At 41.8% G+C, this 11,555-nt stretch overlaps 1 protein-coding gene across 10 annotated transcripts in view; it reads left to right on the forward strand.

The window, feature by feature from the left end:
* LOC123505526 (glutamate receptor ionotropic, NMDA 2B-like) overlaps nt 1-11,555 on the forward strand; it is a 218,751-nt gene that overhangs the window by 118,254 nt on the left and 88,942 nt on the right. For all 10 annotated transcript variants that reach the window (XR_006675181.1, XR_006675183.1, XR_006675182.1 and 7 more), the window contains 2 exons: nt 593-737; nt 8,030-8,146. Coding sequence is in view for 7 of the 10 variants with exons in the window: in XM_045256920.1 (XP_045112855.1) it covers nt 593-737; nt 8,030-8,146 (262 nt within the window). In the remaining 3 variants the exon portion in view is untranslated. The remainder of the gene's footprint in view (nt 1-592; nt 738-8,029; nt 8,147-11,555) is intronic.

The raw sequence follows: 11,555 nt of genomic DNA on the forward strand, positions 1-11,555 counted from the left end.
CAAAGGACAACAATAGAGTGAGCTGAGTGGTGCCTGGAGATCGCGTCATAAGGGAAAAACTGCGGAAAATAACAACAATTTCCACTTATCCTTATCCAAAAATCTTTGTAGTCTTCCTTTACTCTCTTCAGTACCATGACGCGTCCCCACATTCATTCTGGTTATTATTTGGTAATTTTATACAGCTTCAGAAACTGATGTGGGGGATTAAAATAGTGAAGACTATGGCCATTAATATTCTGACCTCCATAGATCCTTAATAATGTCAATAAAATGTTAATAATACACAAAACTCTAGGTAAAAATGTGTCCCAGTATTGAAGGAGTTGAAATAGTGAAGAATCCTCTGACCTCCAGAGACCTACCTAATGTCAAAAAAATGGTCTAATCGTAAAAATGTGCCCCAGTACTGAAGGGGGATAAAATAGTGAAGACTGTGGCCATTATTTTTCTGACCTTCATAGACCATTCTTAATATCAATAAAATGGTATAATCGTAAACAAATCTTAGGTAAAAATGTGACCAAGTATTGAAGCAGTTAAAGCTCTGTAAAGACTACGCTAACAACCAGGCGTGTTTATTGTGCTTCAGGTTTCTCAAGAACGTGAGCCTGCAGGCAGACAACAAGCCGGCCACGCCCAAGCTGGAGTTCAACAATGACGGGACGAGACGCGCCGTTGCTCTCCGCATCATGAACCTGCGGCCAGATGTCTCCAGGAAGCTTACTTGGGAAGAGGTTAGAATCGCACCTGTCCTCTGCAATGTCTCCTTACTGCTTCACCGTTTCCCTGTAGCCATGTTCAATTGTTGACTTACTGCTTTCACTGCTAGATTACTGTTATTGTGTCTCCCTCCTCTTCTCTCTATACCTATCCCTCTGTTCAGCTGTCTAATGTATTGGTTTAGAGGTTTGAGTCGCACACATCCTCCACAATGCCTCTTTACTGCTTCACTATCTCCCTGTAGCCCTGTTTAATTGTTTACTTACTGCTTTCAATGCTAGATTACTGCCATTGCGTCTCTCTCTTCCTCTGTCGATGTACTGGTTTAGAGGTTAGAATCGTACATATCCTACGCAGTGCCTCCTTACTGCCTCACTATCTCTGTAGCCCTGTCTAATTGTTTACCTACTGCTTTCAATGCTAGATTACTGTTATTATGTCTCTCTCCTCCTCTCTCTATGCCTGTCCTTACGTTCAACTGTCTAATGTATTGGTTTTACTACTAAATCACCATTCCCTTGCCTCCATATTGATCTGATCTAATTCCTACCTTAATGTTTTTACTATTTGGTCACTGCTCTGTTGTTTGTTTTACTATTTAATTATTGCTCTATTTACTTTTTGATTACTATTATATTCTTTCTAGTATTTGATTACTGCTCTATTGTTTGTCCTCGTAATTGTCCACCTACAGCATTGCCTACCTGCTAAACTGCCTCTATTATCTATCCGAATCCTAGTCTATCAGCGTACCACTTTCAGTCTTTTCTCTTCTTTTCGTTCACTCCTTTCACTTTTATTTTCCGTCCTTCCTTTCGTCCTCTGATCATCACTCATTTCTCTCATTTTCTCTCTCTCTGTGTCTTCATTTTCTTCAATCCTTCCATTTATTATTTCACACAAGTCTTTCCTTCCTATTTCATCTCCAGCCTTTTCTCCTTTCTATCCTTTCCTTCCTCCATTCATCCCCTTTACTCAGACCTGCCTTTCCTTCCTTCATCCTTCCCTCCATCCAATCCTTTGTCCTTCACGCCCTCCACATTCACATTCAGTCCTCTCTACGTACAATGCACACCTGCCTTTCTCTCCTCCTATGTACCATCTATTCCTACTCTCTCTCCCTCCTTGAAGCATCCATCCACCGTTTCCCTTCTTTCCTCACGCCTGTCTCCCCCGCCAACATGTGTCCTCACGTCTCTGCTGTCTGTTGCTCTTGACTCAGTCTTTATCTCTGTGTGTTGAGTTGAGAATTTCGTTTTCTTTGTCCCGCTGTGTAGGTGGGATGGTGTCTTCCTCTTGCTCTTGCTCTTGGTAGTGTGTCTTGGTGTGGTGTCTTGCTTTTGTTTGGTTTTGTTGAATTCTCTCCATGTGGTTTGATATTTTTGTTGTCTTAATTTGGTTTGGAGGGGTTTGTTGTTGTTGTTGTTGTTGTTGTTGTTGTTGTTGTTGTTGTTGTTGTTGTTGTTGTTGTGGTGGTGGTGGTGGTGGTGGTGGTGGTGATTGTGGAAAGATGCATTGCGTTAGTCTGGTGTGTGATTGTTTCCAGAAACTAATTAACAGGTATGCAATATTTCTTGTCGTTTCTTATTTTCTCCTCTCTCTCTCTCTCTCTCTCTCTCTCTCTCTCTCTCTCTCTCTCTCTCTCTCTCTCTCTCTCTTATTTTTCCTTACGCTGGTAACCACTGATGTGTCATACATTACTACATGGATCATCCTTATAAATTCACTTCTCATTTGGTTCTCAAGATGCCTTTTAAAAATCCATATCTAAAATTCTCTCACGTCCTTATGATGCTTAAAAATGTGTTCGATATCTCATATTTCCCAACCAGTTTCCAGGCCCAGAGGAAAAAAACAAATATATCCCTGAATGTAATCTATACTTTTTTAGGCTTGAGTTGTAATTTTCTACCGCATCGACGTAAATTACATATTTTTTTTCGAAAACTTGATGACAAATGACTTTTCCAAAAAGAAGAGCCTCCAGAGTTAGTTAGGGGGCGGGGTGTGGGCCAGGCTGTGTGTGTGTGTGTGTGGGCGTATGTGGGACCTTGCTTAGGGACTTGCCGACGTGTTGACGTGTGAGGGGCGTGTGTGGAGCTCAGCTTGAGGGGTTGGCAGTGTGGGGGACCTTTCTCAGGGACATAGCAAGGGTGGAAAGTGGGCTAAAGTTATCCTGGTCTCCCTCATCACTGCTAAACTCACAACAATGTCAGTAATAGCGCGAAGTATTTAATCTGCCGCAAAGACATGCCATTCCTCGTGTTCCTCGGTCGGCCATGTTGTTATCAAGGCTCCAACGGCGTCCTTCAAGTCGCGTGTCCCTTAATCTTGACGTCCGGTGGGGTCCTCGTCGCCCACCACACCATTATTCACGCAGGCACGCTGTAGTGGACGTGAAGGGCTTTCCTCGCGCGCTGAGTGATGAACGAATGGGTGAGTGAAAAGTTTGAACCGTTACCACCGTTCCTCTCACCGCAGCGACACACTGTGAAAGGCGAGACCGTGAACACCGTTGGCGAGGGAGAACTTAGTGTTACCAGGTGATGTTCAGATTGCATTCTCTCGTTTCTAGGTGAAGCACGCACCATACCACCAATTATTTTTTTATTTTCACGTAAGAGGGAAAAACTGACCAAGGGGAACAAAAGAAAATTAATTAAGAGTCCCCTTACAGGTCCTGAGAGTCAGCCGAAAGAAAGGGACAAATGTCTTTATAAGGATGGCTAGTCGATATGTACTTCGGGTAAATTTCAAGAGGAAAGTATGTCACGTACGAGTTGTGTGCTACGAAGAATGAAAGAAAAAAAGAACATTCAGGACAAGAGATTAATTAGTTTCTATGAATTGGGGAGGAATAAATCAGAACTGCAAATTATGGGCCATAATGTGAAAAGCTTTGGGCAGCTTTCAAAGACTACTAAGATCATTAATCAGGTTCTCTTGTGTGGTTCCCTCATTGATTTCCTTTTTTGTGTAAGAAAGATTCAGACTCAGGGGAACAAAATGGCAGCGTAAAAAGACTTATTGAAGGCGCCAGTCTCCGAAGAAGACGACCAAGAGAGCTATGAAAAATTTGAGGATAAGGCAGGAATCATGTTAAACTATCACTGCAATCATGAAACGCTCCGTGACGCTTACAACAACTTCAAGACAAGATGCCTGAATATCCAAAACATGTCAAGTGGCGCCAGTCTTCACATTAATCCATTCAGTACCAAGACACGTTTTCATAATCATTCTACCTACTATTTGGCGATTTTATGCAGCTTCAGAAATTTAAGTGGGGATTAGAATAATGAAGACTCTGGCCAGTAATCTTCTTACATCTATACACCCTTCCTAATATCAATAAAGTAGTCTAATCACACCGAAAATATGTCCCAGTATTGAAGAGGTTAAAATGAAACCTATCAATAAACACGATACTGCTTTTAAAATACCAAATGACTTTGATCAGCACAATAACAGACTTCTATATAGTGTTACGAACTCTTACTTTGTGTGACAGGAAGATATAGAGAATACACTACATGACAGTGACACACACACACACACACACACACACACACACACACACACACACACACACACACACACACACACACACACACACACGAGGCAGAGTGAGGGAGTTCAGCGGGTGACATCAATACCATCGTGAGCGGTAAAATGACGACAAAAAAAGAATAAAAAGCGCTCCACTCCGCACGTTGTCCAGTTACCGGACGATTGATTGCCACTCCAACCAAGCGAAACGCCGTGAGGAGACTACCATGATTCGTCAAAAGATGGCGCTGCTAAAACGCTCACGGCTCGTATTCTCAAACATTTATGTGCTTCACCTTCTCTATTTCGAAAGGCTTTGTTTGAATTTACACGAGTTGTTAAGGTCTTTTTACGGTTCTAGAGGCAGATTGACAAAATTTCTACATTATTAACTGAAAAAAACACTCTTGAAAACCTAGCCAAACATCTCTGCGGCCTTGGAAATGATAGTGGAGAGAGAGAGAGAGCAAAGCGTTTTTAAGGATGTTTTTTTCCTGGTTGACAAGATTTCTACATTATTAACTGGAGAAAGACTCTTGAAAACCCCGCCAATCATCTCTACGGCCTTGGAAAATAGTCGTGATGAGAATACGGCTTGCGTCAGTCCCAACAGAAGATGACAAGGAAAGACAAAGCTACACATGAGCTCTAATACAGGAAAACAAATGAAACAAGTTATGATGCTTAGAAAAAAAAACGTAGTTGTATAGAAAAAAGAAAGTAAAAAAGAAGAAAAACAAGAAACGATAAAAGTTTTCTTAGTCACAATAACAATAAAGTGATAAAAAAAAATCAATCAAACTGACAAACGTAAACAATCCAAGACACCAAAACAAACAAACCACCACCACCACCACCACCACCACCATGAAGCAGCAAGATAATAGGAGGTTAAAAATGTGTGTTGGCGATGGGCAATCTAATAAAGGTAATAATTGTGTTTCATGTGTGTGTGTGTGTGTGTGTGTGTGTGTGTGTGTGTGTGTGTGTGTGTGTGTGTGTGTGTGTGTGTGCGTGTGTCAACTTGTCAACCTGTGTGTGTATGTGTCTGTGTGTCATATTCAACTCTCTCCTATAATCTCTCTCTCTCTCTCTCTCTCTCTCTCTCTCTCTCTCTCTCAACATTTCTTCCTTCGCCTCCCTCACTCATGGCTTGTCTCCTCTCACTGCCTCGCTGGAACCTGTATAACAAGCGCACACTGGTATTGACAACTTGTGGCTACTTGTACTTCTAGCTGGGAATAATCTGGTTACCCGCCCCGCCCCCTTGTTTGTTTTCCAGCGCCGCTTGCTAATGGAGTGTTGCGCATCAGTCTTGTTATGTCCGTATACCCCTCCGTTCTTCACTTCATTTCTATTCTCTTCCTGCTACTTCTCCTTCGCTTTTATCTTCTCTTCCTCTTCCTGTTGCTTCCTTCTCTTCCTCTTCTTCTTTTCCTCTTCCTGTTGCTTCCTTCGCTGTACTTTTCTTATTCTTCTCTTCTATCTCTTCTCTTCTCTTTTTTTTTGTTTTTCCTTCGCTATATTTTTCTTCTCTCTTCTCTCTTCCTCTTCTATTGCTTCCTTCTTTTTTCTCTTATTTTTCCTCTTCCTGTTGCTTCTTTCGCTTTATCTTCCCTTCCTCTTCTCTCTTCCTCTTCCTGTTGCTTCCTTTGCTTTATCTTCTCTTCCTCTTCTCTCCTCCTCTTCCTGTTGCTTCTATCGTTACTCTACTTTACCTCATTCAGTTATTCAATGTTTCTATTCTTAGTTCTTGCTTTTCTTTCCTGTTTTCTCTTCATTTTTTATTTAAGTTTTCCTTTCTCTTTTTTTCTCCATTTTTTTATCTCTCTCTCTCTCTCTTTACTCTTCTCCTTACTTTCTCTTCTCTGCACCCTTTATTTACCTCTTTCTCTTATTTCTTATTATCCTTCTCTTCTTTCTCTTCTTTTCCTCCTCCTCCTCCTTCTCCTCCTCTTGCTCCTCTTCTTCTTCGTCCTATCCTTCCTTTTAGTTAGAGAGACAGAGAGAGAGAGAGACAGAGAGAGAGAGTAGAGAAGAATGAGCATGCGAATGAGTACAACAGAAGACCTATTTGTTGATAACGTGGTTAGGTGAAGTGGTGGTGACGAGTGTTCCAGTAATGCGATGTGGGAACAGATAAGTGGCAGGGAGGAGACGGAAATAACAGGGCAGGAGAAGAGAGCGTATCACAGACTGGGAGAATATACGAGGGGAAAAAAAAAAAAGGGAACACACGGAGGAGAGGAAGAGGATGGCAAAGGATACAGGGAAGATAAAAAATGAAAGGGATAGGAAACATACGGAGAAGAGAGAAGGAAAGACGAGTGAAGAGCAAGAGAATGGAGAAGAATACAGAAAAAAAACAAGAAAGGGAACACACGGAGGAGAAAAGGAAGAGTGAAGAGGAAGAGAATGGCGAAGAATATAAGGAAGAAAAAAAAATGAAAGTGATAGGAAACAGACGGAGAAGAGAGAAGGAAAGGCGAGTTGAGAGAAAGAGAATGTAAGAGAATATAAGGAGGGAAAAAAGAAAGGGCTAAAGAACAGACGGAGGAGAGAAGGAGAGGCGAGAGAAGAGAAAGAGAATGCAGGTTAAGAAGAATGGGAAAGCGTAGGACGAGGTGAAAGAAAAATATAGCTAGAAAAAAAATACTGGAGGAAAAATGAAGCAATTAAGAGAGAGAGAGAGAGAGAGAGAGAGAGAGAGAGAGAGAGAGAGAGAGAGAGAGAGAGAGAGAGAGAGAGAGAGAGAGAGAGAAACTTGTCTGAATTTTAAACCAACAACAAAGAAAATAAATCAAAACAACGCTTGGTCAAAGAAAATATTAAAGTATTTATTTTCTTTTACATTTTTCTTTTTTTTTTGCTTTTTCCTTTGACCTTTTCTTCTCTTACCAGGCTATTCTCTTTTCTTCTTCCTCTTCCTCCTCTTCAATCCTCTTCCATCCTCTACTTGTCTCTTCTTACGCCTTTTCTTCTCCTCCTACGCCTTCTTTTTCTTCTATTCTTCCATCCTCTTCCACCCTCCACTTGTCTCCTCCTACGCATCCTTTCCCCTCTTTACAGGTTTATCTTTTGCGTCTTCCTTCATCATCCCTCCTCCTCCTCCTCCTCCTCCTCCTCCTTCTCCTTTTTCTCTTCCTCCCTCTCCTATTTCATATTTTTCAGTCATCTCTCTTCCTTTCTTCTTTCTTAACCAGCAACCTACTCTCCTCCCACTCCTCTCACCCTCCTCCTCCTCCTCCTCCTCTTCCTCCTCCTCCTCCTCCTCCTCATTACGCTTTGCTGGTCCGTTGCATATAACATGATAACTTTATATGGATTAGTCTGTTTGTCGACTCTCTTCCGTGTGTGTGTGTGTGTGTGTGTGTGTGTGTGTGTGTGTGTGTGTGTGTGTGTGTGTGTGTGTGTGTGTGTGTGTGTGTGTGTGTGTTTCAATCAGCATCCGTGTGTTTGCTTGAGTGTTTGAATGCATTATTTGTCTTGTTGCATGTCTAACTGTTTTTCTGTGCGTGTGAGTGTGAGTGTGCGTGTGTGTGTGTGTGTGTGTGTGTGTATGTGTGTGTGTGTGTGTGTGTGTGTGTGTGTGTGTGTGTGTGTGTGTGTGTGTTGAGGGAGGGGGCGGTGTTTGTACGTCTCTGTAAGCCACTCTCACTTTTTATTTGTCTTTCTATCTATCTATCTATCTATCTGTCTGTCTATCTGTCTCTTTCTGTTTCCATCTCCTAACTGTCTATCTCTCCCATCCCTGCAGATCGGAGTGTGGCGGTCAGGCAAGGAGCAGGCAGGCTCACTGGAGGTCAAGGACATAGTGTGGCCCGGATACTCCCACGTTCCCCCCAATGGCATCCCAGAAAAGTTTCATCTCAAGGTCAGTAAGAGAAAGTGTCAATCTATTATAGTCTTTTTCATTGTATATCATTCGTACCTTTAACCCCTTCAGTACTGGAGCACATTTTTACCTTGAGATTTATGTACGATTAGACCGTTTTATTGACGTTAGGAAGGGTCTTAGCAGGTCAGAAAATTAAGGGCCAGAGTCTTCACTATTTCAATTCCTTCATGAGTTTCTGATGATGTATAAAATCACCGAATAGTAAGCAGAATGAATATGGAAACAAGTCATGATACTCAAGGTGTTAGCACAAGCACCATCACTACTACTACTACTACTACTACTACTACTACTACTACTACTACTACTACTACTACTACTGCTACTACTACTACTACTACTACTACTACTACTACTACTACTACTACTACTACTACTGCAACTACTGCTACTACTACTACTACTACTAGTACAACAACAACTACTACTACTACTACTGTACAACAACAACAACAACAACAACAACAACAACAACTTACTACTACTACTACTACTACTACTACTACTACTACTACTACTACTACTACTATTACTTTTACTACTACTACATTCTCCTAACATCCGTCCATTCACTCCTTTCCGTCCAATGAACCTCACGTCACACTAAGACATCGCATCTCTCTCACATTTGGGCGCGTCTCTCCGCTTTGTCCCAAGGTGGCGCTAAGCTCAGAAGCCATGCACGCTGGAGTCTAGATTTGTGTACCGCAGCCCGAGGAGGGGAGCTGTGGGCGTGTCGTTGATTGGTTTCCTGATGCCTGGTAGGGATTCGTTTGATGAGCAGCGGCATGGCGATGAACACACGACTTGGGGCGAAATTATTTATGGATTCCTTGGTGCACAGAGAAGGCGTGGCTGCGCTGCTTGTCCTTGGTGCGTTTGGTGAGATTGGTGTACCTCTCTTTTTTCTATCTGATATATGTATATTTTTTTTACGGAAATTTACGGGTTGAAGGAGGTAAATCTCTTCTGGCTGTACTCTAATGAAACACCTGCGTCACACTTCCATTGCTTTCAGAAGACGTTAGTGAAGGTTACGCTGTTTTTTTTTTATCCCTTCAGTACCATGACACGTTTCCATACTCATTCTGCTTACTATTTGGTGATTTTATACAGCTTCAGGAACTTATGTCGGAGATCAAAATAGTGAAGACTGTGACCATCATCTTCTGATCTCCATAGACCCTTCCTGATGTCAACAAAATGGTCTAATCGTACACAAATCTCAAGGAAAAAAAATGTGCCCCAGTACTGATGGAATTAAGGTTATTTGTACTGTTCTTGTCACATACTGATAAGATAAGAGGGTTGACCAGTGAAATAGATGAAAGAACGAAGAAACTGATTCATTCTTGCGCTGATAAGATGGACAGAATAAGGATTCAAGCAAATATATAAACACTGTCCATCGTACTCCTTTGATAGTACTATGAACCTCTATTATTTCACCATTATCATCACCATCACCACCACCACCACCTTCACCATTAACTTTCACTATAGCACCACACTTTTTCAACACACACTCACTTAGCTTGCTTCCCTGAGAATCACTAAAATAAGAAAAAAAAAAAAAAGAGTTTGCTAATATCGGCCCTCCATGAACCCTTGTATTGTGAACGAGGCCTCATGTGCTGCGAACTTGTGGCCAAAAACGTGAATTGTTTAATGAGTTTCACCTGCACCCGACGCCAGGTGGTCAGAGGTTCCGGGAAAACACTGAGTTGGAGGCGTGTTGCGTGTGACCAAGTTAAATGAGGCGATGATTATTTACCTTCAGGCAGACACGCTTATGGAGAGAGAGAGAGAGAGAGAGAGAGAGAGAGAGAGAGAGAGAGAGAGAGAGAGAGAGAGAGAGAGAGAGAGTAAACAAGAGAGGTTATCGCATCTAATGGAGTAACTAATGGATTGGAAAGAGAGACACAAACACAAGCAAACGGAAATAACAAAGCCAAGCACATATAGATAGATAGATAGATAGATAGATAGATAGATAGATAGAAATAGATAGATAGATAGATAAATAAATAGAAAGATAGATAGATAGATAAATAGAAAGATAGAAAGATAGATAGATAAATAGATAGACAGATAAATAGATAGACAGATAGATAGATAGATAGATAGATAGATAGATAGATAGATAAATAGATAGACAGATAGATAGATTCACTGACTACACACTGAATACAAATTTACATAGATTATACTCATGATTAGAAATTAACTAGCTGTTGTCCAAGAACATAGACATCCCTCCAACACACACACACACACACACACACACACACACACACACACACACACACACACACACACACACACACACACACACACACACACACACACACACACACACACACACACACACACACACACACACACACACACACACACACACAGGTTCTCCTCAGCCAAGGCTAATAACCAACTTTGTCACCACGATTGCCGACTTCCCTGAACAGTCTGCCTACGCTCAGACTAGTAAACACAACTGCCTACATTACCATACATTAACCGGCCTCTCCTCTGCTAGTCCAACTCCTTACCCTCTCCCTCTCTCTTACCCTCCCTCTCTCTCTCTCCTGGCTCTCCTCATCCGCTCTCTCTCTCTCTCCTCCGTTCCGTGCGTATATCGTGAAATTGAATATAAACTTACTTATGTTGAAAGACGCAGGAGTGAAAGGTACTCATATATAAGAGGAGTGGATTAGAGTCTCAATGAACTACTGGAGAGGAAAAAGTAAAGGGTAACTGTGACGCATAATGTATTAATGTTTTTTTGGGGGAGTTTTTCATCTTATCTGATCTAACTTTCTGCGGCCGTTCACCTCCCCCTTTCATCTACAAACATACACACACACACACACACACACACACACACACACACACACACACACACACACACACACACACACACACACACACATACATATAGAAAGACAAGGAAAGAAAAAAAAACAAGCAGTGTTATCGTGAACATTCACATTCTGTTCTAGGTTTTAACACTTGGAGCGTCATAGTTAACCTCTCTCTCTCTCTCTCTCTCTCTCTCTCTCTCTCTCTCTCTCTCTCTCTCTCTCTCTCTCTCTCTCTTTTCATACGATCATCTTTTTCACGGTCTTTAGATTTCACACCTCATTATGAAAGAGAGAGAGAGAGAGAGAGAGAGAGAGAGAGAGAGAGAGAGAGAGAGAGAGAGAGAGAGAGAGAGAGAGAGAGAGAGAGAGTACAGGCAACTAACTAGCGCCCCACACCAGACCTTTAACAAACATGGGATAACGATGAGGGAAGAATAAAATGTGATGCAGCAAACAGAGTCAGGTTGCCTTGTCCAATACACAGAAGGGTTTACTGGGAAGACAAAAAAAAAAAAAAAGAAAGA

Source organism: Portunus trituberculatus, chromosome 18 (genome assembly GCF_017591435.1).
Source record: "Portunus trituberculatus isolate SZX2019 chromosome 18, ASM1759143v1, whole genome shotgun sequence".
Classification (NCBI taxonomy): Eukaryota; Metazoa; Arthropoda; class Malacostraca; order Decapoda; family Portunidae; genus Portunus; species Portunus trituberculatus.